Source organism: Gallinula chloropus, assembly GCF_964237585.1.
Source record: "Gallinula chloropus genome assembly, chromosome: 2".
Taxonomy (NCBI): Eukaryota; Metazoa; Chordata; class Aves; order Gruiformes; family Rallidae; genus Gallinula; species Gallinula chloropus.
Window position 1 is genome coordinate 105,856,446 of NC_140086.1, and position 27,536 is coordinate 105,883,981.

Here is a 27,536-nt window from a genome sequence, read left to right on the forward strand (position 1 = left end):
TTCTCTACTGGTGAGGTGAGGTGAGGGAAGAAGACTGTCTTCATATTGTTGGAGTCAGCTCATTCACTGTTGGTGCTTCTTCATTTCCCAGTCTGTTACTGCCAGTGAATTGCTGCACAGTGATGTTGCACTTTGTACAACCTCACACCACATGGCTTTGGTACATTGGACTTCATAAGGATTAGTGGGTAACTGCACATTGTTTGGATCGTAATAAACCACCTCTCACACAGCTAATTGTTTCAGGTACTGGGTAGTTTTCTCCATGGAGGACCACTTGATTAGCCAACATACAAGATCTTCACCGAAGGGATGCCTTTCCCTCACACTTGACAGAAGTTGCTTCCAAAGGCTGAAGTGCTTTTGACTTTTTCCCAATTGTCTTGTTGATGCCACCTTCCCTAGCTAGGGACCCCAGCTGCCTGGGCTCCCTGCTGTCTAATTCCAGGCTACTGGCCCCGTTAGCCCAGCATCGGAGCAGCCAAGTAGTAACATGCTGTGTTACTCCAAATACCATTTTGTGGGAACTGGAATGAGCAGTTTGTCTGAAACAGCATCTCTTGCAAGATAACAGAACCTGCAGAGACTGGGTAATGTTTTATTCATTGTCTCTCACTTCACAAGGGACTGAATCCTGCAAACTTACATAGGGCAATGGACTAGGGTCCCTCTTCTCCAAAGGTTGGAAGGGCCTGTAGACTCTTGGGCTCAAAGCAGCCGCTCTGACAAACTGGCCATTATGCTTCCGCATTCGATAAACCATCTGGACACTGTCCCTGCAAGGGCAGCCCCTCAGTCAGCAGCCACCCTGACTGAGAGACAGGATACTGTCCTTACCCCATAAGGAGCAGTGACAGGCAAGTGGGGCCCTATGGAGGCACAGCACCTTCTAGCTAAAATCCAGTGTGAGGCCACTGAATGGGGTCCCTGCTCCATCAGCCCACTTGGGAGGTCAAATGACCCGTTGGTTGGGACCCCCATTCCCCAGCAACTCATTTCCAGAACGCTCTGCAACTCAACACTGAGCCTGCACAAGAGATGCTAGGCCTCCCTGAAGGGTGGGGACAGGGAGCACCAAAGATGAAGATTCGGGACATCTGGCGCGCACCCTCCATCCAAGGACCACACCGTTAGGATGATCTACGCTGGATCCACGGGTAGTGACATCATCTTCCTTTTTCTCTTTGACTCTCTTTCTCAGCCTCTCTCAACTTCTACCCTTGCTCTCGGCACAGAACCGTGACAGCGTTTCCAGGTTTGCGAAGTTCTACTGACTGCAATCCGTTGCTCCCAATATATGGGGGGGTGGGGAGGGTGGGGGTGCGTGTGTCTCTGTTCGTTTGCAAGCTTTATGGTTGTACTGGCCTTTAAGTCAAGCTGTGCTTTGCTTGGACCTCCTGGGTAATTGTTACTCCTGAGTACCACGCAGAGGATCAGAAGCCAATCTTGCCAGTGTGGTGGTTAAAAGAGAATAGCTAAGAGAGGGTTAACCTGGCCCTTGGGGCAGGTACCAAAGGTCAGCTCTACAATTACCCATCTGCTGGGCCGGGACAGATGGGTCTGAATCTCTGGTTTGCCCACCTGGTGGTATGTGACATTTAATTTGGTGTCAGAAGTGGGATCCTCTCTGAGAAGCAGTAAGGAGGGTTTGGAATAGGCGTGTTGTTTAAAGGAGAACTGATTTCTCTGGCAGAAGGTCATGTAACCTGAAAACCTGATCTTGATCCCCACTTTTCGATTTGTTGAAAAATTATAAAGCTTGTCTGACTTCTAAAGGGTGCAATTGGGCAGAGGGACGTTGGTGATCACCAACAGCTGTAGCCAAGTGGGTAAGAGACTTGGCAAAAGAAAATAAATGTGGCCCCAGTAGGAGAAAAACAGTGGCATGTAGTGTTTTGGGAGCTGCATTAATTGCAGCTCAGAAGGACAAACATTGTTTTGAACAAACCGAGAAAGAGAATAAGGGATCTCTTCTGGAGATGCTAAAAGAACTACTGGCAAAATTAGAAAGGTGAAATGGTGGATGTCTAAGAAGTGTTAATTGATGAAAACGTGTTACAAGATACTTGCAGAGCAGCCTTGAGATGTCTCTGGAAGGGAAAAGCAATTCAATTTAGAAATGGCTTATCAGATGTGTGATGATGGTCTTGAAAATGAACCGTTTTTTTCCGGTTTGCCTAAAGAAAGAGACCTTACCAAAACAAAGGTCCCCTCCCATTATCCCTGGGAGGAAATGGAAGAAGCAAAAGCTGTATGTGATCCTTCACCACAACTCCGGCCCCTCATAAAACAGAATTGGGCTTCGAGGATGATCAGGATGCAAAGCCTGCAGTCACCACTAAACAGATATCCTATACTGCAGCTGAACTGGCAAAATTACAAGAAAAATACAGTAGGCAAACGAGAGAAACTGAAACTGAGTATGTGTGGTGAGTTTCCCTCACTGGGGGAGACAGAGTGAGGCACTCAGAGGAGGAAGCTCAGGGATACTGGGGTCTCAGTGTATACCCAACAGTAGATGATGCCCGAGAACCTTGGTCCCTGACCTAGGAAGTAGCATCTTGAGCCAGAGGGTGAGATCCCATTGAAAGGGGAGACCCCATTGCCATTCCTACCCTGGGTTGAATCAACTCACTGAAAGGGTGCAAGGAGCAGCTTGTCTCCAGCTGATTCACAATAGGCGCCGTGAGCCTCATTGACACTCTCCCATGTTATTATTTGGCAATCCAGATAGAATGACTTCTTCAACTATTGGGTTACTCAATTCACTGAAGCTCTATGCTATACAAACTCAAGACCAATATAGGGCCAGTGTTTCCAGAGGTCCTCAGGCAGGACTGCACCATACTTGGGGAGAGATTCCGTAAGGGCTAGTTAATGATGGGCAAGATGTGGGGTTTATTGGAAGGGAGATAAAAAGTCAAGCAGCGGTCCATAAGGCTGAACTAAATGAGAAGCCTCCTTGGCACCAGTACGGGAACCTTGGAGGGAAAGCCAACACTGAACAAGGGGATCTCAGGAGAGAAGCATTAATAATGGGCATTGAAGAGAAGGCTGAATCTAATAGGGACTTACTATCTAGAATTTTGTAAATATCAACAACATATTATGCAGCAATGAATCTAATGGAGGCTTCCTGTCTAGACATTCGTAAATATTAGCAGCATACTCTGCAGCAGTGCTATCGTGGAAAGTGTATATTAGCACATTGTAAGCTTTCAAGTAGGACTGTCTTCAGGAACAAGAAAACTCAAGGCTGCAAGGGACCCCAAGACCAGTCATGTGTAACAAGAAGAGGAAGATAAGGACTATAGTTCACAGTAAAAACACAGTGATGAAGATGAGTGGATGAAGTACATGACCACCAGGGTCCTTGAAGACCACCTAAAGATTGTATTATGCATACGGGAAAGGATGGATACCTATGATAATGAGTTCCCAGAAAAGTAATGAATGTGTTCATAATTTCTCATAAATTTCCTGAATATGTGTGTATAACCTGCATACAAGCTGTGCAGCTAACTCGTTCGGGGCGCACATTCGGAGGAGCGATCCCCTGTGCCGCCCAGCGCTGCAGCAAAGAATGCCTGCATAGTAGTCACCAAGAGTTCTGGTTTCAGAGCAGACAAGGACCATCCAAAGGAATAAGATATTCTTTAAAACTTTTGAGCTTTCTGTTCTGAAGTCTGGGACAGGTCACTGAGGGGTCCCCATAAAGTCATAAGAGATGTAGGAAACATCCTATGCAGGGCACATATACCGGGTTACTAGTGCCTGAGGGATATACATGGGTACAACACTTGTATAAGCATTTGTACTTCTGGCAGTTTGGGATTTGGTGCGTTGGTATGGGGATGGGCTGAGCTACGTACTGCTGCAGTAGTGTGCTCTGGTGGTTCAGTGGCTGAACTCCCACCTGTCATGCGGGATGCCAGGGTTTGATTCCCCAATGGGGAGACAGTACTCTGGTGGCACTGATTTATTGGTTATTGACCTTGGATATTGTTAGAAGGAACTGAGCACTGGAAATTGATTTAGATTTGACGAACTGTTTGTGTGAATGAATTGAGTTAACCCTGGTGTGAGTGGTGAGTGACTGAGTTGCAGCATAGCTGCCAAGCGAGTGTGGAGTTCTGATCCGTGGCTCCGTTACCCCGCGAGGGGTACGGCCGGAGGCGGACAAAGAGCATGTTTTGGAATTTCAACTTGTTCATTGTAATTGTGTTTGCAATTTCAATCATTACAGTTATTAGTGTTTTGTGTTATTATACAAAGATCCCTGTGCTTGTATTGCGTAAAGTTGAAATGAAGGAGGACACAGTGGAGGGATTTTAAAGAGTCCCCTAGAATGTATTTTAGCACATTGGAAGGACATAGGGGGCCCACCGGGTGGAATTGTAAAGGAGAAAATATTGATAAAATATTGTCATCAGTGGTGGCTTTTGTACAAACTGTGATGGAGAGAAATGGCCTTTTAACAGAATTTTTAAGTACAACACACTGTTGCAACTCATGTTATTTCTGCTCTGAGAGGGAAAATGGGATGAAGTGGTTTATGCAGACATGTTTTTTACCTTGGAAAATCACCCTGAATGGCAGAAAGAATGCAGAATCAATTTAGCACCCCGGGACCTCATGGTCCTGGCAATAGAAAAAGAGTAAAATAAGCAAAATGGGAAACTAAATAAATATTTCTCAGCTTGTAGCACTAGACAGAGTTTGGTTCACAGAATGAAAGATTAGAGTATTGTTTGCCTCCACCAGAAGGAAAAGGTTATAGAGAAGGAGATGTTGGTACTTTTGAGGTTGTTAAAGGATTTTGATTGATTGTTAGAACTCAGAACTCATCCTCCTCCATTGGGAGGATGTGAGTGCAATGTTGCATGCAGTGTTTAGTGAGTCAGAGAAGCAGATAGTTGTGAAATTGGCCAGAGCCCAGGTACAGGTGCTGGTTTTAGATGATATCACAAAAAAGTTACAGAAAGTGCGAGGGACAGATATGTGAGACTTGGAGAAAATGCTGGAGACTGCTTGGAAGGTGTATTGGAACAGAGATAGTCAGAAAGAAAAAGTAATGGGCAAAACAATCACCAATGCTCCAGTGGCTGCCTTGTGTACCGCAGGGAGCCAGGTACCCTCTGGGAACCCAACAAGAAGAAACAACACTCATGGAGGGAGAGGCAGTGTCTAGAGCAGTGTAGGTTTAGATTGGACATGAGGAAGAAGTTCTTCACTATGAGAGTGGTGAGAGACTCTGGGCACAGGTTGCCCAAGAGAGGTAGTGGAGGCCCCATCCCTGGAGACATTCAAGGTCAGGCTTGCTGAAACTCTGAGCAACCCGATCTAGTTAAAGGTGTCCCTGTTTACTGCAGCGACGTTGGACTAGATGGCCTTTAAAGGCCACTTCCAACCCAACACATTCTGAGATTCTATAATTCTAAGTACCCCACCCGAGGGAAATCACCCCCTGAGAGATGGGTGCCTATTGCAAGCAGATAGGGCGTTGGAAGGACTGCCCGTGGTTGGGCAAGCTGGTGATGGGAACTGACATAAAAAAACCCCAAAACCAACTGACAAGGACCAGAGGAATCTTCCCTAGTGGAACCCTTGGTAAAAGTGCAGCTTGGGAAAGAAAAGAAACCTGTAGAATTTTCAGAAGAAGATCATGAAGGGATATAGGGCCCAATTAACAACTTTTTACACTGTGGACTGTTAGTAGAATATGAATCAGTGTAACAAAGCTGAGCTGGTATAGGATTTGGCTGAAGAGTTATGCCCTGAGGGTGATAGTGAATGGGGTTACATCTGGCTGGAGGTAACCCTCAGTCACTAGTGGGGTTCCCCAGGGTTCCATTTTAGGGCCAGTTCTTTTTAATATTTTCATAAAAGACCTGGAATCAGGACGAGAGGGTGTCTTAAGTACGATGACACCAAATTGGGAGGAGCTGTTGATTCCATTGAGGGTGGAGAATCCTTGCAGAGAGACCTGGGCAGAATAGACAGCTGGGCAATCACCAACAGCATGAAGTTTAACAAGGGCAAGTGCCAGATTCTGCACCTGGGAAGGGGCAACCCTGGCTACACACACAGGCTGGGGGTTCAGGCAATGGAGGCCAGCCATGCTGAGAGGGCTTTGGATGTCTTGGTCAACAGCAAGTTCAACGTGAGCCAGCAGTGTGCCCAGGCAGCCAGGAGGGCCAACTGTACCCTGGGGTGCATCAAGCACGACATGGCCAGCCGGTCCAGGGAGGAGATTGTCCTGCTCTACACTGCGCTGGTGCAGCCTTACCTTGAGCACTGTGTGTGCAGTTTTGGGCACCACAGCACAAGAGGGACACGAAAATATTGGGGAATGTCCAGAGGAGGTCAACGAGGATGGTGAAGGGTCTGGAGGGGAAGTCTCATGAGGAGAGGCTGGTCCCCTGGTTTGCACAGCCTAGAGAAGAGGAGGCTGAGGGGAGACATCATCAAGGTCTATGGCTTCCTGACGAGGGGGAGTGAAGGGGCAGGTGCTGATCTCTCTTTGGTGACCAGCAATAGAACCCAAGGGAACCATATGAAGTTGCGACAGGGGAGGTTTAGGCTGGATATCAGGAAGAGGCTCTTTACTGAGTGGTTGGGCACTGGCACAGGCTCCCCAGGGAAGTGGTCACAGCACGCAGTTCAAGAAGCATCTGGATGATGCACTCAGTCACATGCTCTGACTTGGCTGGCCCTGTGTGGAGACAGGAGTTGGACTCGATGATCCTTATGGGTCCCTTCCAACTCCAGAGATTCTGTGATTCTGGAAAAAAGGTAATTATTCAAAAAAACCTTTCGGCTTTTGGGCAGAGGCAAAAGTTGTGATTGCCTACATATACAACCTTTCCAGTAGAAAACACATTAATAGTTGTCCAGAGGTTTTATTTATAAACTGTTTTTTAGTCAGTGATAGTTGGAATAGCTTGTAAGAGTATATGATAGGCAAGTGTTTACTCGGAGCTCTTTCTGATTCTTCTGATTTCGAAAACAAACACCAGCTTTGACTGTTGGCACATTTCATGCACATGAGAACAAGAAATCTGAAGTCTGAAATATTTAAATCTCATCTGTACTTATTATGTCTGCTGACACAAGGTACGCATGTACAAAAACAAGCTCTGTCCCCAAATGCCTGGTATTTGAAATAAAACCTCCAAACACTGAGTGAATTTAAGGCTAGCTCAGCTGACACAATGGCGTTTTTAACTTTACCCGTTAGTAGTTTAAGATGCAATATCCTGAAAGCAATTTTGCTACTTTGAGCATGAAACTTTAACTACTGACACATTTCTTTTGGATGTAGCTGCGGTAACTCTAGGCTAGGGGCAATAACTCAAGTTTAAGTCTTGTTAGGTCTTGCTCTGTCTTTGTTTTCCAGGGTAAAAAGTGAACAATCTCAAGGGGTTTTTTTAATTCTTTGAGAAAATCACTAGCTGCTTTGGTGAATGCTGCCTGCCGATTACACATTGTGAAGCAAAATTTAAGGATTACAGAGCTGATAGCTGCAAAGACAGCAGGTGGAAAAGACAAAGGGCATAAGCAATGAAGCAGCTAGTAATTTTGACATTAAGAAAAGTCGTATGGAAAATTAACCCCTTTGCAAAACAGAACCACCACTAAGTTTATAGCTGGAGCTCCCAGATGCAGATGGGCCCGCGGAGACAGAGCTGTCTGAGTGATATCTAGACTGAAAACAGTCCAGCATCCTGGGAAATTGCAGGGCAGTCATTGTAATTCAGGTCTTGTTACAGCAGCTGCAGCTGTTTTAAAAGAATGAAAGAAATATTCATACATCTAGCAGATGGGAAAAGAGGAACAATAAGGCAGAGATGTTTACTGTATTTTTCTGCACAAGAATCTAGAACACTGACATTTTCACACTTTGTTTCTGTCATATACATCTACTCTAGAACTAAAAAAGATGTACGTATCTTCCCTAGGTACTTCTCCTGTGCTGCTCTGAAAGCAGGTTTCTGTGATGGAGGAGCAGCTGAGAGAGCTGGGGATGTTTTACCTGGAGAACAGGAGGCTGAGGGGAGACTTCTCACTGCCTACAACTAACTGAAAGGAGGTTATAGAGATGATCTCTTCAGCCAGGTGACAGGAGATAGGACAAGGGGAAATGGCACAAAGCTGTGCCAGTGCAGGTTCAGATTAGATGTTAGGAAAAAAAATTTACTGAAAGAGCTGTCAGGGCCTGGGTCAGGCTGCCCAGGGATGTGGTTGAGTCACCATCCCTGGATGTGTTTAAAAAAAGGGTAGATAAGGTACTTAGGGCTATGGTTTAGCATAGGACGGGAACGGTTGGATTTGATGATCTTAAAAGTCTTTTCCAACCTTGTGATTCTGTGATTTGTCACATTTTGCAGTAATATGCAGTAGTAGGAAAACATAACTCTGTCTCTTAGCTTTGAAGGTTCAGGGAAGGCTTGGATTTAAGGTTGGATCTGAACTTTTTCTGATTGGTCCGTATCTGAATTTGTCTTCCCCTACATGGGTGTAACCATTTCCTAAGAGAACAATGTGTTTCTTTCCAGAACAATGCATGTCAGTCCCATATATACCATGTTTGAAATAAAGAAACTTGTGTGGTTATAATTCAAGGAGGAAAGGGGAGGGGAGAGTTTTGGTAAACAAGAAGCTATTTATTTATTCTTTGATCTGATTATTTTTTAGTCCCTTAGTTAAAGTTGAATTGTAATAATAGTTTTATTATTTAATGTTACAGGCACACTTACAGGTACGACAGTAATGGTGTTTTTTGCAATATGGCCTTGTAGCCGTGCATAGCATTAGCAATAATTTTGCAAGGAACCAACTTGTTCAGTGAAAAAATTGCAGGTCTAATAATGTGCCACTGTTGGGTTTTTCCTTGTGTCAGTATATTATGGGTTTTCCACTTTGTTTTACAGCAAGGAGGAAGTTTACATGAAGAGGATGAGAAAAGATCACATAGAGCAGAAATAATGTGTGAATTGTGTCCATTAACTTGTAAGCAGGTCACAATACATGGTGTTTTTATAAATTTGGTGTTGAGAAGGTTAAATTTCAGTTTGGGGAGTTGGCGGTGGGTGGTAACAGCTTGGTTGCAATTACTCCTTAAAACGGGCCTGGGCTGCCTGGAATTAAGTCAAGACTGGCTTCTTGTCTCATGTACTCTAGAGTCAGCAGATCCAAGCAGCATTGGGCTGGTTCAGGGCCAGCAGGTCCAGTTGTGCACATGTGATTCCTCCTTTCAGGAGTCAGTGAGCGGCAGTCGGTATAATTGCAGCAGACAATCTCTTTTAATCAACCTGCTGCGTATTTTGACATTAAAACCAAAACACTAAAGGAAGTTGATCTGCAGGCCGTTGTCTGCTTCTAGTTCTGTCAAATCATTAGCCTTAATATTCTCTGGTGATGGCAGACCTATCTTTTCAAATACCCTCACCAGGTTCCTCCTCCAAAGTGTCCCTCCTTGCCAGAAAGTGACTGGACTCCTTCCACAGAACCAGAACTAAGCTGTTTGCATACAGAAATTTATCCAGCATGCACTGAGACAGTATTTTTGGTCTAGAGTTAAAAAGTAAAATCTTCACAGGTGTTCATCTCTCCATGATACTGCAACAGTCCCAAACTAACTATTCAAGAAGAATTTATCCTGAGCTGGTGTTTTGTTGCCTGCCTGTTTTCTGTAAAATGTACTATTTAAGATAAACCAGTGTTATTGTCCCATTGTACAGCATTTACAAAGTATTACAGAAGATATCACATAAATTGTTTAAGAAACCAAGCATTTGCCTTCCTGAATCTTGCTGAACACAATTGTTTGCCAGTTTCTGTGGAGGCAGATGATGTTGCTCTCTATTATGCTATAGACCTCCTTCATCTCCAGACTCTGTGTCTATGTTAACAAGTAGTGCAGACCAGTAAAAAGAGCTTCTTAGGGCTGAAACACTTGTTGATGACAGGTGTCTACACTCCACGCTTTTCAGGGTGGTTTATTTCAGACAAGTTCTAGTTGGGGTCTGTGATTCTGTGAACAGCCAAGATATCTGACCCCAACTGATCAAAGTGATATTCCATACCATATGACATCATGCTCATAATGTAACTTGGGGAAAGCTGGCTGTGGGCTGGGGCTGTGTCTCAGGACTTAACTGGGCATCAGTAGCCTGCAGATGATGAGCAGTTGTGGACTGTATCACTTGCTTTGAATATTCTGGTGGCGGTGTTTGCTGCCTTCTTTTTCTGTCATATTAAAGTGTCTCTATTTTAACCCACTAGTTTTACTTTTTTCTTTCAGTTTTGATTAGGGGTTTTTTTCCATTATCTTTTCTCATCCCACTAGGGAGTGAGCAAACAGCTGACTAGTTGTTTTAGCTGCCTGCCAGGTTAGACCACATCTTCTGAAGAGCATCTTCCATTTTAGCTTTGTCCATTTACGGTGCATGCCCCAGCTCAACTGTTGTTAAAAGCTCAGTCTACAGTATTTATTTAAAATCCCACCCTCCCTGATATAAAATAAATGTTACTGTAAATATATTATTAATCACCAATAGTAAAAGTTAAAAGCCTACCAGTATGTATGTTTCTATTTTATACCTTTAAGCCCTTTAAGTTTTCCCTCATTTTATGTATAGGCATACTGATATTTAAATCCCTTATCACACCTGGGTGGATTCTTTTCCTCTATGGAAATTACTTATGTGACTACAGCTTACACCTCCCTCATTTCAACTCCAATTTTTTGTCTTGTCCTCCACTACCGGATTCAAAGTTACCTTTCTGTTGCTGATGTCCCTGGCAGATGTCTTTGTCTGACCTGAGTGCTCCTTAGCACCTGTCAGCTTTCCTTCTTACTCTTATTTAAATTCTCAAAAGCTTTATCATTTTTGTTTGCCAGCAGTTTCACTCCAGTTTGATAAAAGTTCTGCTGCCCTAAAACTTCTTCTGATGTCCCAATAAAATTTTGCTTTTAATTCTCTAGCCTTACTTAGCAGAGACAAATGTTACACTTCTGCTGTCTAGCTATGTGTGTATTGTGGGAAGCAGGTTACAGATCTGAATCCTTTTTTTCTTCTTATTTTTTTTTCTCTGCTTGAAATCTTAGTGCAAACTTGCAGGTAGATGGACATGGAGCAGATGGGGGAAACCTCCAGTTTGACCACTGAAAGATGATTTCCCTAAATTGAAGATGTGTGGGTTTTACTTAAAATTAGCATGGCACTTAAGACCCAGAATTGTCAACAGGAATCCTGGTACAGTTAAAGATGTATTTTGATGGGCTTTTATGTCTTTACCAACAGACAAGGGAAGGGTTCGGATGACAGAAAATGAAGACCTGCTGGGTTTTGATACCCTCTTAGGGGAATGCTAGGCTCATGGCTGAGAGCAAAGAAACGTGAAATAATTTCCTCACCAAACATCAGAAGTAATGTTTTCTTCAAGCTAACAGAAAAAAACACATACTAAGAATTTATTGGTCCTTGAGGCGGATAAGATGCTGTCCTGTCTCCATCCTAAGAGGATAGAAGGAGAAATCAAGAAAAGCTGTAAATTGTCTGTACCAGTTTAAAAGGCAGAGCTGATGATTTTTTTTTCTTACTTGTATCCCTAAAACACAAGTTATTACAATCCTGTGGTCTAAAGTGGAGGTGGAGGCCAAGAATACTCATTACCTGTATGTACAAGTTTTTCACATGTGAATATAGTCACAAATAATTCTTTTCAAAACCTATCTGAGAGCTGAGACAAGCACATACTGTTTTATTGTCCAGACACAGGCAAAATTAGGAATAACATCTTTAATTTTATGTGCCATCTCAGATTTAACTTCTGATGAACTTGACTTGAAAAAAAATACCAAGACATTAATCTCTTGTGTTAATTAGCTGAAATGACACCATTTGAGTGTGTTAACAAGATACACTTTCTAAATTAAGATCAAATAGAAAAAATAATTTAGATTAGTAACATATTGTAGAATATATAGAAGTTTGGCACACCATGAAATGAAAGAATGCATTGGCCAAATTTCTGGCATTATCCATCCTAAAACATGAACTTACATATTTATTACTTAAATATTATTCCACTGAGTGACCACATAAAATGACCTGGTTTCAGCCACTCTAGATATGCACTAATTATCTATGCAAATGCTTCTCAAGTAGCTAACAAGAGTGTTGTAACTATTTAAAATAATATCAAACCTATATATTGAATCAATGTTACTGACAATGAATGTTTCATTAGAGTGATACCAGATTAGAAAAGGGTGTTCTACCATTCCCTTCCAAAAGAAAACTGGAGTGCCTATCATCTAATAACAAAAACGTACTGTTTTCACCCAGCAGTCAAGGTGAATTAATTTTAAAACAGTGTAATGTTGCACTCTTTGTCTTTAGAAATATATATTAAAGGACTTAATAGTTCTTGGCCGTATTGACTAACCAACATACTCTTGACCAAAGTTTGGAACACTATATTCACCTTCCATTTGGTTTCTTTGTAAAAACCTCCAAAAAAAATGGGTGATTTGTCAGTTCATATATTAAGCTGTTTGCTTGGTGTCATCCTACCACCACACTTGGCCCTGTAGCTAGAACACATGTGGCAGATGACATATTCAGCCCTCGTAAAAGGCCATGTGGGGATTGTTGTCTGTTAACTGGAGAGATGTCCATCAAAAGGCTGTAAACCACTACAGTGATGGACAGGAACACACTGGCTTCCGTCATATATCTCTATTATAGGATTTTAATATTTGTTTTCAATGAGAAAGTGCCTTGCTGCTCTGTGTTTGTGCAGAGTCTGTCCTGTCCCTGGAGCTGTTGGATCTCCTCTCTGGCACCACAGCGCAAAGGCTTCATGATGGTGATTCCATGTCTACAACTCTCACAGCAGTGTAACACAGCCAGCAGTGACCCATGAACCTGTACAGGAATGTCTCCCTCTCTGGTAGTCTTTCAGGAAACAATTTGAACCTTTTCCAAAAACCTCCTTAAGAAACAACCATGAAAGTGGTTGGGTTTGTATCTAGAGGTTGAAACGACCCTGCTCTTACAGTGAACCATTGCAGGCTTCTCTACAGTTTGTCTCAAATTGTGGTCATTAGGAAACAAATTTGTAAGTCTTCACTGAGTACACCAGACCTGTTGGAGACATGGGGAGGGACCTAAACCTGTAGTGAAAAAACCTTTCAAAACTTCTCACTTGCAAGAAACAGTTTGCCCTGATTTTGGAAAGGATCCCTCAGCAAATCTTGTGTACATGAGTGCCTACACATGGGCTGCTTATTTTGATCCAGGGATATTTTTTGCTGCCTTTTTCAAAGTCTCAGATAACATGTTTAAATTATTTAATTTTTTTTTTTTTTTCAGAGATGCCTTTGTTGGAACTTAGTCATCAAGTCAGGGTTGCAGTATATTCCAGATAGTTTTACACTTGATGTTTTGATAAGTCAGAAGAAACTTAAAAGTAATGAAACGTTTTCTGCTGTGATTTTACAGAGTTTTCACAAAATCAGTTCTGATTTTATTCTCTATTAATTTAAACAAAACAAGTGATCAAGTATTTGGGGGAGAAAAGTTCTATTTCAAACCTTTCTTCCCCTTTAGATATATTCAGTTCTTTTTCACCTAAGTGATTTCCTAGATAGCTCCCTTTGAAGCCAGGCTGAGAGTTGCAGTTGTTCTGCCTGGAGAAGAGAAGGCTGCAGGGAGACCAGGGAGACCTTATGGTGGCATTTTCAATATAAGGGGTCTTAGGAGAAAGATGGGGAGAGAATTTTTACCAAGGCCTGTAGTAACAGGATAAGGGGCAGTGCTTCTAAACTGAAAGAGGGTAGAATTAGATTAGGCATAAGGAATAAATTTTTTACAATGAGTGTGATGAAAATGCTGGAACAGGTTGCCCAGAGAGGTTGTAGATGCCCCATCTACATGTTCAGTGTCAGGTTGGATGAGGCTTTGAGCAATCTGACCTAGAGGAAGATGTCCCTAACAATAATTTGATGATCTTTAAGGGTCCCTTCCAACTCAAACCGTTTTTTGATAGATGCAGGTAAGAGCCTGCTATTAAAGCATTTAGTAGCGCCTTTTAGTGCTGACTAAAGAGTTCTCTCCTGTTCTGTCCTGTCCTGTATTTCAAGTTTCAGAGTTTCCAGAGTGGGGTAGGGAAAGAGGTTAGAGCCATAAAGGCATGGGGACAGACCAGGCACTTAAAGGCATCAGTGATGACCAAGGGGAAATAGAGGCACAACCCAACCAGCAGCTGCAGCTACAGATACAGGGTATAAGAAAGCTGGACTGCTTCAGTTTGGTAAGAAGTGATGAAAATAAATTAACTCTATGGCTTCTTTTTTTGAGAGGTAGGGAGATGTGCACAGGCATATATTTTAGAAAGAGGAAAATTTGTCATAGATGTAAGAAGATTATCTTACTATTCAAGGTCAGACTTTTTTCCAAAAAAGTAGGTGGAGATATGGACAAATGGACAGATAGATATTTTCATGGCCACCTGCATATTGTTGGTTTTGTATAATGAAGGTGACTGCATAAATAATTCTCAATCCATACGTGCCCCTCTGAAATTTGGCTAAAATGTTCATAAGCACACGGTAAAGTTGAGAAAATGAATATACCTGTAGGTATTGCACTCCATCCATCATAATTTGTAATTTAAATTGAGGAGGTGAGTGTTAGTATTTGAACAACCAGAATCAACACTAGGAAATAGACCTAATTTTCAGAGGGTGCTTTCAGAAAAAAAGAAAAAATGTCAGAAATCTGAAAGCCACCTTTCAGCCGTCCCAGTTCCTGGGACAGTATCTGGTTCTGTTAAAAACAGACAAAAATACACCTTCAAATTCCCTTTCTTGTACCATATGTAGCCTTTAGAGATTTGTTGGAAGACAGTGTAATTTTCTATTAGCAGAAATGTTCTCCTGGTCTTCAAACTTCCATGGCCCTATTGCTGGTAATGTTTTGAGGCAAGCAGTAGGGTTTTCATTCTGAAATCAGATGGCTTGAGCGCAATTCTCTCCTAGTACTAGCCCAAAGGCATCTCGCTTCATAGAGCAGAAGCCACAGTGGAATCATGTGAGTGCTTTCCAAGAGGGAGATATAGCTAGAGAATATTAGGAAGGAAGGAAATCAGGAATTCAAGAGGAATACACCTAATTCCATAAATGATACTTGATTATGTATTAATGAGAGGCTTCAATTTGTAGTTCTCCTGAAATTTATGAGCACTTTCAGTAGCTTGAAATTAATTGTTTAGCGTTTAGATTTTTCAAGGATTTGGCCATATGTTTTCTTTGTAGCTTGTCTTGATGTTTCTTTTTTGATACTTTTATGACGGAAGAACTTAAATTGATTCTTCCATCTCATTAATGCAGGCGATAAATAGATTTGACCTAGCAAGATTTTTGTTTCATAAGAAGGTTCAGCTCCCTTTCCAGGAGATGGGTTCCAACTTGCTTTTGAGTGAAATGGACTGAAAATTTTTATATACGGAGAATGCAATGTGTAGGAGTCAAAGGGCCTAAATAGGCAGTATTACCTGTTCCAGCCCTTCTGCATTTGGCAGGGTGAGTTGTGTATTGTTTTTACAGCAGTCTGTCATTCTGCTGACCCTTATTTTATGTTTTTATGTCAGGTTTTTCTTCTTGCATTATATTACTCTGTATTTGGTATGGTTTCATTCATTACTTATTCTACAGTGGTTCCCTGTTTCACGGGTTCAAATTCTATTTTTGTAAATAGAAAGGATTTAATAGAACAGAATAGAGTAGTTCAGTTGGAAGGGACCTACAAAGAGCATTTAGTTCAACTGCCTGACTGCTGCAGGGCTGACCAAAAGTTGAAGTACATTCAGGACACATCCAAGGGACTGTCTCTTCACACGGAGCTTGCATCAGAATGTTGAGATTTAATAGATCACAGGGTGACTGTGAGGTATGATACAAATAGGCAAGATATTTCCACAGGAAAAGTAAGCATTGTGCAAAGCCCAGTTTGATCACTCTCTCAGTAAAGAAATGTTTCCTCATGTCATGTCCGAACCTGCTATGATGGATGCAGCTTAGAGCCATTCTCCTGCACCCTGGCCCTGGGTCCCAGGGAGAAGAGATCAGCACCTGCCTCTCCACTTCCCTTTCTCAGGAAGTCGTAGAGAGTAGCAAGGTCACCCCTTGGTCACTGATGATTGCCCATTGCTGCAGTCTATCCAGGTCCCTCTGCAAAGCTTCTTATCCCTCAGGAGTGTCAACAGCACCTCTCAGTTTAGTATCATCAGCAAACTTACTAATGGTGCATTCAACTCCTTCGTCAAGATAATTGATACAAATATTCAGCAGACCTTAGAATTGAGCCCTGAGGAACAGCACCAGTGACCGGTCACCAGGCAGATGTAGCCTCATTTGCTATACCTCTTCAAGCCCTGCTGCTCAGCTAGTTCTTCACACAGCACACTGTGTATCTGCATCCCTGGCAGGTGACCTTATCATAGAAAGATAACAAATCAGACAGAGATTTCTTAACCTCTGTGCCCTCCCTGTAAATTGTAATAGCATTGACTAGCTTCCAGTCAGTAGGAACTTCCCAAGATTTCTGGTAGGTGGAGTCCTGCCATAACATCTGCTGTTTCGTTCAGTACTTTGGAATGAATCTCACCTGGCCACATGGGCTTATGAACATCCAACTGATAAAACCGATGCCTTACAGTTTCCACAAATGGAACATTGTTCCTGCAATTGTAGTCCTCCAACTGAAATGACTGGGCAGCCCAAGGCCTACCAGTATTATTAAAGACTTATTAAAGACTTATTAAAGACTGAGACAAAAAAAGTATTGAATATCTCTGCTTTTCCTCCATCCTTGTGTGTCAGTTGATCATTTTCAGCAAGTATCGGTCCAGTGTTTTCCTTAGACTCCTTCTTTCATGTTATCTGACTCAACACTGGACAGTTTCAACTCTAGTTGAGCATTGGCTGTTTGTGTCATCCCCCCTCATATGCAAATCAAAGTTCTGTAAGCATTTTGCAAAGCCTGACCTCGCTTCCAGAGGTCATACAATTTCTTTTTCCTCCTGAGTTTTAAGAGGAGTTCCCTGTTTAGCCAAGCCAGTCTTTTGTCCCACTTGCTTGACTTCCTACACAACAAGATTGTCTACTCCTCTCCTTTGAAAAGGTGGTTCTTAAGAACTGACCAGCACTTGAGGACCCCTAAGCTCTCAAAAGCAGATTCCCAGGGGACGTCACTAAGTAACTTCCTGAGCAGCTTAAAGTCTGCTGTCTTGCAACCCAGGATAGCAACTCCACTGAACTTTTCTCTCATTACGTCAAAGATTTTAAACTCCACCATGTCATGCTAAGGCTCAGTATGCTGTCAGCATGTTGATAATTTTGAATGCTTATTTGTGGGATAGAAGAGGTCCTCCATATAGACCTGAAGAAAGCAGAAAGTATATGCCACGTCGGTATTTTGTTTTTTCATAGTCTGCTATGCAATACAGTTACCTCTGCCCTTTGGTGGGTAGCATAATACTTTTGGGATGCTCCCTCAGAATTGTAACAGTGATGACAACAGAGATGCATTTGGCTTTCAGAGCTTCAAAGTCTTGTGAGAAAGATGCCAGGCTGACTATATTTGTTTATGGTAAGAAATCACTGTCAGAGGTTGAGGACTAAGGTTACCGTGCTTTGAATGATTTTAGTGTGCTTGTGAATATCGCTCTGTATTCTGAGCACCAAATCTGTCACTGAAGACACCGATGACATAGGTGCAGCTCCTACTGAAATGCAAGGAAACTGAAACCATTATAAAAAGCCAGTTGCAAATAAACTTTGCATCCCTATCTAAGTGTGATTCATAAGGAGGCAAATTGAGCTCAGGGTAGTACAGTGTTCTGTTTCCCCACCATGTGCTCCAAGAAAAGAATGGATTTTTTTAAGGACTGTAATCTCCAACTGGCTACTTAGCTATAGAAGAAAATGGGGAAAAGGTGGAAAAAAGAGGAGAAAAAAAATACTATGTTTGAATAGTCAGCTTGAAGTTTCTTTGATTATTTTGTTCTTCCTGACCTGAGTAACAGGTTGTTGAATTTCATGGGTGTCAAGAGAAGCAGTCATTGCTAGCAGAAAATCTGGGGCATAACACTTCTTCAAAGTCTGCTGCTGTAAAGCAGAAATTATTTCCCTGTCTACTGAAAATAGATGTAGTTTCTTATCCTAGGTCAATGAATATCTTTATAATGGCAGCAAATTATTCCTTCCTGTAACAGACATCAAGAAGGAATGCTGTAAATTGGCTCAAAGGCTCGTTCTTCACTACTTCAATCCTCTTCCTTACCTGAAGGTATGTGAAAGTAACAGCCAGAAATGAAAAGAAGAAAGGAGCATTTGTGAGATTTCCCCACTCAATGCAAAGAATTCTGTCCTTGAGTTTGTTTGCACCAAAGAAATTTGGTGGGTCAAGCTTTTATGAAGTCCTTAATCTTAACATGAAGCTCCCAAACAGGAAGCCAGTTCTACTAAAAGGATGGTGGTATGTAGGAAGATTTGGGGGTAGGATGATTTCCCCACATCATATAACATAAAAACCAAGGGCATCACATGGATGTAGATTGAGGAGTATGAGAAACTAGAAGATGCTGACCAGAAGCCTGTTGATCATTCTTTTTACTTATGTAGTAGACAAGATTGCCAAGTGAGATTTTGAAGGAGGAATGCTACAGGGACTTGCCAGTATGCCTGGGAGTACTTCTGAGAATAAATAAACAGATTTGAATCTTAGGGAAAGTCGTAAAGGCACCTGCTGCAACAACCAGCCAAGATTCAGATAGTCATTAGTTGATGACAGGAAAAAATTCTCAATTTCTTCCCATAAATAGGACATGATAAATCCGTCCACAGGATGGGCTGTGGAGAACTATGTGAAGGGAAGACAGACTAGCTGTAAAAGGGAGGAGAAAAGCAGGATGTGTACAGAAAGCAGACTAACACAGACAAGAAAAAAAATAACCAAATATTGTTGTATAGCATGTTAGTAAACACTGGTACTTAGTGACTGTACCTCTTTCCTTGTAAAGCAACTTTCAAGAAAAAGAGAAAACACCAAACCAAAAAACGTAGCATGATATCCTGGGCTCCATCAGAAGAGGGGTGGCCAGCAGGGACAGGGAGGTGATTGTCCCTCTCTACTCTGCCCTCATGATGCCCCATCTGGAGTACCCTGTCCAAGTCTGGGGGCCCCCAATACAAGAAAGATGTGGAACTGTTGGAGAGGGTTCAGAGGAGGGCCACGAAGATGACTAGAGAGCTGGAGCACTTCCCCTATGAATAGAAGCTAAGGGAGCTGGGCTTGTTCAGTCTAGAGAGGCAGTCCCCTGTGGGGAGACCTCATTGCAGCCTTCCAGTACCTGAAGGGACCTTATGAACAGGAGAGGAAACAACTTTTCCAAGGGTAGACAATGGCAGGACAAGGGGGAATGGATTGAAGCTAAAGGAGGAAAGGTTTAGGTTAGATATTAGGGGGAAGTTCTTTACGAAAAGAGTGGTGAGGTGCTGGAACAGGCTGCCCAGAGAGGTGGTGGATGCCCCATCCTTGGAAGTGTTCAAGGCCAGGTTGGATGGGGCCCTGGGCAACCTTGGTTGGTGGCCTTGGGGTCCCTTGCAACCCAGACCATTCTATGATTCTGAGATTCTGTGATATACTTACTCACACAAAAATTCTGTGTATTCTTACATAGTATAAAGGTGCCTTCCAGCAATTCTTAGCAATTCACTGGTAGTTAGAAGAAATTGTTTCTTGCCACATGTTAGGTGAACAGTATCCTGTGTTTAAAATTAACTCCCTTGCTTCTCTAATGCCAAGGAAAATAAGAGAAAGTAGTCTAGGTAGAAGAGATCCTCTGAACTCTTCCGCTGTAGAAATGCACAGAAAAAAATGAGCAGTGACACTAAATGTACTGTGAACTGGTGGATGGTGGGAGAGATTATAGTGTAAGTCTCATCACTTAGGAATTGCAGAATATTAGTGCCCTTAGTGAAGGCCCCTCTAGATTGATAATTTCACTGTAACATTGCATAATAATTATACAGGCAATATGAAATCTTCAGCAGCTTGTCTACTTTTCCCTCTTATCTGCAATCTATTATACTCTGTAGTCTCATAAATGGATATAAAGAAAGTGGTTCAGATTTTTTTAAGGCATCACTAAAAATGCTAATTAATCCTACAATGATGGGCCTGCTGAGGATAGGGCATCAAATGCACAAGCTCAAGGATAAAATGTCACACTGGGCCAGTGTAAGGCTTACTTTGAATTTACAGAAGGACCAGCCAGTTCTTGATTGTTGTAGTTTCATGCTGCATTTGTGATATATTTTGCACTGATTTATGGCAGACTGAAGAAAATGTTGTGGAATTTCATTTGTGAGTGGGAAGTTTCAACAAAACGAGTTATTCTTTAGGGTAGTATTGAGAGTAGATCAGGAATTAGTAGTTATGGCATTTGTCAGTCTTTAAGATATGTCTGTGAAAAGAAATTAAGCCACCCAAACTCCCTTTTAAAGTAGCTTTTGTATTCTCAGATACCTTATTTGCTTGATAAAGTGTTTTCATCACTTCATTTGTGTGCATGTTAGCAGTGTCTGCGCTGCTGGCAGTTTTAACTGCTTGCAGTCTTCAGACAAATACGTACTTTGGTGTGTTTTGCAACTGTGATGGCTGCTTTCTTGTCAGTCATAGAGGTTTGAGTGCAGAAGATAGAAAGTCATTGTACTCGCTCACGCTGCAACAGGTGATGAGCGACGAAGGATGCACCGACTGTGCTCGGTACAACACGTCGTTGGTATTACACAGAGAGTACTCTCAGGAGGGTTTTACTAGGCCTATAGAAGAAGTTCATGTGCAAATATGTGAAACTACAGGATCGTTTGCTCTTTGTGGATAATTTGTACATTAGATATACAGTAGCAACCACTTAAATGTATAACCTCAGGGTATAGTAAATCTTTTCATTTTAGTGGCACTCACCTCCACAGGGATTTCTTTCTATACCCTTGTCACAAATTGGTTTTCTAGCAGATGTGTTCATTAATTGGGTCTAATAATGATTATAATTTATTCTCTCTCCACTGCCTGGGATTTTATTCACTACAGAGTTGTCATTTTATGGAGTGCTTCTCTTGAGTGGTAGGCTTGGTGGGCCTCTGTCTTGCGCGTAACTGAGACACTGAAGTGTACCCCTTGCAGCGCAGGAGCACTACTGACAATTGATTGTAAGGATCAGCAGGATTGGGTTCAACGTTTGTTAATATTATTTTGAAGCACAAGAAATTTGCTTGGTTTTTCATATGAATTCAAGCAGTCATTGAAACACAAGAGCTTTGAGATTTCTTGAGTTTTTACTGGAACTGTGGGTATTTTTATTTTCAACAGCAACAAAAAGCCTGGTTGGCTCAAATAAGATTCTGTGAATAGTGTTCATGTAATAGCAGCTTGGTACTGTGTGTATTTGTTGAAAAGACAATTGATGATATTTTAGGGTTATAACAAAATAGCTCTTCCTGAATACATCCTTTTAGAAAAATTGGCTTTATCTATCATGTTCAGAATCTCAGCCTAAAAGCTTTTATTATTTTTAAGTCAAGCTCTTACACAACTATCGATGAGTAGAAATATTTCTGGAACTTTACTTTTTACTTTACTGCCAATCATGATACTAGTTTTTAACATAAATGTTCTCAGCTTAGTTTCATCCTTATTCCTTTCCTCCTCCTCATCTCTGCTGCAGTCATTGGTGATCATGTTGCTTTCCAAATATTCCCTGAGTGTTTATCTATATACTGTTTTCTGCACCCAGATGTTTATGTACTAAACCAGATTGTGGTTCTTCTTTTCCCTAGGTAACACTATGACATCTGTATTTAGGTTTTTTGCTGCTGTTGTTGTTTTCAAGTGTGTGCTGCCATCTATGGAGTAATCATTGAAATACTGCTGATGTAAAAAGGTTTTACGAAAAGATTATGGAAACCAAGATCTATGTAGTGTAGGAGGTATTATAGGGCCATAGTTGGCCAGGTTTCTTGAGATCTTGTTTTGCTGTAGTCCCAGGTCTCACAGCACTTCTCTCACACAGGTGACAGTATACTGCTTAGAAAACCAGTGACTTGTATGAGTTTAGTTATTAGTAGATGTGTTTATACTGACCAAGGTATCAGGGCAGTTTGAAAATTATCATAAGGGTTGCTTTGTCCACTGTATAAGGCTTGCTTTGCCTGCTAATCCTGTAACTCGTTCCTTTTCCTTCCCCATTACCGTTCGCCTGTCTTAATCCTTCAGCAGTTTCCAAGATCTGTTTATCGTATCACATTTATGTTTAAAGCTTAATCTGGATTTCTTATTCTTACCCAGTATCTTGTGAAGTGGCTTCATGCCTCTCCTCTGTGTCCTGCTTCAACCTGCCAGTTTTCAGGTCTCCCTTTTCCGGGTCCTGTCAGAATGCAGTGCTGAATATCAGTCCCCGTTTTCTCCCTCTTTCATAACGTTTTGTCACTTGATATCTAATTTAGAGTGTGCATTCATTGCAATACATTTATTCTGGTTGGTCTAGAAAGCACTTAGAAGAGTAATTTTCTCTGCACTTTTATGACGTGCCCATGGGGTATCTGTGCACACACAGAAGCTATCAGCTTTTATCTTGATACTATTCAGATGTTTGTCAGCTTGCAAATTTTTGACTAAGGATTTCAGCAGTTTACAGCCTCAGACAGGGTTAGGTATATGAGTTCCTGGCAATCCAACTTCTATTCAAGTTAGGAGATGTGACAGAGAACAACTATGTCTTTAAGTCTTTCCTCAGCAAAACCATTGTTGGAACAGGGGTATATTTAACCACTACTGCTTAAATGCTTTCTTACAACGCAAGGCATCAGAATCAAAAGGAAAAGTTTAACCTGTATGGATGAAGCATTCTTGAAAATACCTTCTGACATTTTCTTGTTATTGCTCAACTTAGAAATTGATCTTATTTCCCAGCATCAGAGACAAAATGAAGAAAAAAAATCAATTCTGAAGATTGATCAATGTTTTTCAAAACTGACTTAATAAGATAAAAATCAATACAGCTGTATTATTTGCTGTTATTTTATCACCAGTAGCATTCAAAGATGGTAATATTTAATTCTTAAGTTAAATGTGAAATTTTTTAAGTTACCTCCTACAAAGGCAGAAAAGCTTAAGAAGAAGGGATTTATTTTATCAAACTTTGGCTTTCATTTTAATCCTAATTTTGGAACTTTGAGTTCTGCAGAAACTGAAAACAGTTTCATATTTTAAGTGCCAGTATATAATTGTTCCTTTAATCACAGAGACTTAAATAGAACAAATTGTTACTTGTATTTGCAAATTACACGCTCTGATCCTCCCTTCCTCCTACAAATAGCAGTTCCATCTTGCTTCGCTGGAAGATCTATACTCGAAAATCTTACGATAAACTCGGGCACATAATTTGCTCCATGGCAGACACACAGTGCTTTGAATTGAGAGCCTTACTGTTTAAATGAATTGGCTGATTAATCTTTTTTTGGCAAAAATGATTTGGTTACTTGGGATTTTTTGTTCATTTTTTTTTCCCCAAAGATAATTTCCCTTTTCTGACCCCACTGCCCCCAATAATATTAAGATCCCCTACTGATTTATTTAAAGAAAAGTCTTTAAAACTGTCTTGCGTAGTATCAGTGAGTAATCCCTAAACCATGAGTTTGGCTTAACAGTTGGGAGGTTTTTAAAAAATAATTTGCATTTCAATATTTCAGTTCCTGTTCATTTGCTGCCTTGGGTCTAGCCCTTTGGGCTCCTAGTTAGAAATTTCTCTTAACAACTGAGGGCTAGAAAATGTCCTTTTAGGGAAGAAAGTCACATAAGATTCTCACATAATCGCCGAGACATATGAACTGGGATTTTAGGGAACGATCAGACATTGAAAGACTCCTGATAAAATCCTGGATATTGGTGAGACTCTGGTGATGGCAACTTTTGTTTTAAAGATTTGTTTTATGAGTACAGGAAGACAGTTTTCTGCATAAATTTTGTATTGAATTGAATCCCTGTCAGTTAGCTGGGCCATAATGTCATACAATTCAAACCTAATAATAGATAGACACAGGTTTTGAGAACGCAGGGCTTAATCAAGTTCTCTGTTGGGACAGTTACTTATACCTCTATTTTCCACATTTCTTTACAAACTGATGAACGTAGCAGGTTTGCTCCTCACCTCGAGTAGCTCTGAGCGGCAACATGTACATTCACTGGGAACAGACAGCCCCACCCCTTCTTTCTCTTCTTCATCATCTGCTTCATTATAGACAGTATCTGCAACCGCATAATGAGGGAAGCTTGTACTTGTACCTCTCCCTTTCTTCCTCCCTTTGTGCCGCCAGAGAGAAGTAGCGTGGCATATTGCATAGCTAAAAGGTTATCAAACCTGAATTTGCTACGCCTCGGAATTTGGCAGGCAAGCGCTCACAACCACTATAGAAACACATGGCTCATCGCCACGTGAAGCTGGACGCCCTGAGAAGATAGATGATACTGGAGACTGGTTTCCTCGTTGCTCTGCAAACAGTCAAACGGGCTTTAGCTATGCGATCTGATACTCCCTAATTGGCAGCTTTTCCAAGGTTCATTTGTTAACTGAGAGCATGACATGTATTGAAGTTGTTTCTTCATAATGCGTTTGGCATTAACAGGAGAAGTTGTCGAACACCTCAGACAGCAACATCTCAGCAATAAGATCCTTCGCCTCCAGTTTTAACTTTCTAATTAGTGACTTTATATTTGCAAGGGCATTTGGAAAGAGCATGTGAGAGCATAGGGCATAAGAAAAAAAGCTTATGTGCAGATAAAAAAGCTTAAATGCATCAAATGCAAAAGAAAATTTGTGAGAAAGTGCTTCTTGGGACATTTACCTGAGTTCTATGGTTCAGCTGTGTATAAAAGACTTGCTCAAGGGTTTAACTCGCTTATGCATCCACAATAACATAAAATAAAACCCAAAATAAACCTCTATTTCAAACACTCCTAACCTTCCCCCAAATGAAGTCTGTATTTGTTTGAAAGAATAAATTGCCTGTGTAGAAAAGATCAGAGGATGTTTTCTACACTGATCTTGTCGCTGTTTTGTATTTGCTGTTTTCTTGCAACTATTTTTCACACTTTCTTAGTTTCTTAGAACACAAATTTTCTTGCCAGAACTCGAATGTTCAGCTTTCTTCTTTTTTGTTTTCTCATTCCGGAAAAGTTTCCAACTATCTACTCTTCCTTGCAACTGTTCATATGCTGATACCTGGCAAGATGTTCACACAGGGTCTATAAGTACTAACTATAAGCTTGGTCACAAATCCATCATCATTAATAGCTGCTGATTCCCCTACATACCATGAACTTGATAGTTACAAAATTAATTGATCTTAGGTGTACAAAAAATGTGTTTTAATTTCACTTGGTTTTTCTTACTTGGTGTATGCATGTTGCTCAAAGGTTCATTTCTTTAGCACCTAGTTAAATTTCTGCACATATTCTTCCTTCTGGGAAGAGTGCATGCCTGGAGAAGTACATGAAATTTTACAGGTGTAGTCAAAATAATGAAGGACTTTCAGTGGTGCTTTGACTAGCATTGTTTCAGAAGTGAAATGCAGCTGTTTGGATGAGAAAAAAAAGGGAATAAAGGGGTCAGACTGCCTGCATTTCACAGGAGTGAAGAGCCTGCCTCTGACAGAAGTGCCCCTTGAAAGATGCCGGGGAAGAATGAGCAAAGCCAGATTCTGTTTAGAAAGACCAGAAAGAGACTTTTTAAAAGCCTGGAGGTCTGGGATTTAAGATCACCTCTCTCCTCCCACTGTAAACATCAATGAACTGAATTCCTCCAGCCAACTATTCTCGAACCCTTGTGGGACATTATGGACCTCTCTCCATCTAAGTCCTTACTGTTTTATTGGCAAGGTCTGTTGGAAAATGCTGTTTGTGTCCCTGGCGAGCACTGATTCCAAAGGCCCTTCTGTCTTGCAGGGCAGGCACAAGCTGCGTGTGGACACAGGACTGGAAGGCGCCTGGTGTGGCCTCATCCCCATTGGCAACTCCTGCGAGAGCGTGACCACGACAGGCCTCAGGTGGAACCTCAGTAAGTCACCTGCCTCCGGGACAGCGGTTCTGATGTTACCCCTACACACGTTTACATTAGCCTCACCACTGCCGAAGGGTTTTACGTGTTTGGCGGTGGAAAGCACATTGACTCCCTACCAGGCCATTTTTTTTGTAGAAATGAAGGCGCATTTTTTGGCCTTTTTTTTTTTCTTTTTTTGGCCTTTTTTTTTTTAAGAAAAAAAGGGAGAGAAATATATTTAAACCTGAGATATCGCAGGCAGAAATGTGTTTTCCATTTGGGAGTCATTGTGCTGTTTAAATAGAACATTTGTTGAGGTAATGATACATTACCATCTTGATACATTGCCCTCCAGGGAGGAGAAGCTGCGAGTGCCTAAACTCCTGGTTATAAGACATAAAGTTACAACAGACAAATAATAATGAGCTACAGATTATTAAAGCTACCTCACTTCCCCTGAACAGCTTTCCATATACTGTAGGTTTGTCAAATCTGAATGAACAATATATTTTTCTTATTTTAAAGCGGGATAAGGGGCATTTGATCTAGAGTGGGGACATTTATCTGCAGAGAAAGGAGGAACAAAAAAAAAATTGAAACAGTCTTCATCCTCTTGCTTCATCCTCCCACACTGAGTCATTCAGAATATACTTACTCAGGAAAATATTGGGTTAGAAAAAGATTCATTAAAACTTAAGGGAAGCAAAGCAATAATTGGGAGGCTCTGTTGTGGCAGTCTGATTTACATGGCCAAGACTTCAGAGCCATCCCATGTAGAAAATGTGCATGGTTCTCACAGTTTGCAGTGCCTTCATCAGCTAATAACGAGTCTGAGGTTGACTCACTGCACCATCCAGGGATGCATGTCCTAGTCAGGGGAGTGTCTTGCTCCACTGAGGGTTTGAGCATGTGCAGTCAAAGAGGTGGTAGGCATCAGCAGCTCACTAATTATAAACAATATCAATTTGACATTTGTTTCAAAACGTGAGAGACTTGGCATGTGAAGGACTGTCAGGCTGGTGAAATGTTCATCCTTTTAAACTGGCTTGTAAGAGCTGAACATATTGTGAGTATGTCACACAACAGACCTCTTAATTTGAAAAGGAGAAATATTTTCAATTGTACTGATACGTAGAGTTAACAAGTAAGGTACCAAATCTTCATCTGCTCATCTCCTGTTGTGTGGTTAATCCTGAGGCCTGTTGCACCAAGGGACTACTCATTTCTTCATAACAGTTCCACACCCCCAGAGTGGAACTGTTCAAACCAGCCTCATGTTATGAAAGAGAGTAACTCTGATGCCTACGCCACTTTGCAAAAGGCCACTCTATAATATGGTAGATGCTGTGAGGATGCAGTCCTTT

General features: G+C 41.5%; 1 protein-coding gene across 1 annotated transcript in view; it reads left to right on the top strand.

The window, feature by feature from the left end:
• The window catches only part of TPK1 (thiamin pyrophosphokinase 1), a gene marked incomplete at its 5' end in the record, with an annotated part of 397,071 nt that overhangs the window by 305,989 nt on the left and 63,546 nt on the right, over positions 1–27,536 (top strand). Inside the window, one exon of the mRNA XM_084279962.1 lies at positions 26,079–26,190. Within this exon, the coding sequence (XP_084136088.1) occupies positions 26,079–26,190 (112 nt within the window). The remainder of the gene's footprint in view (positions 1–26,078; positions 26,191–27,536) is intronic.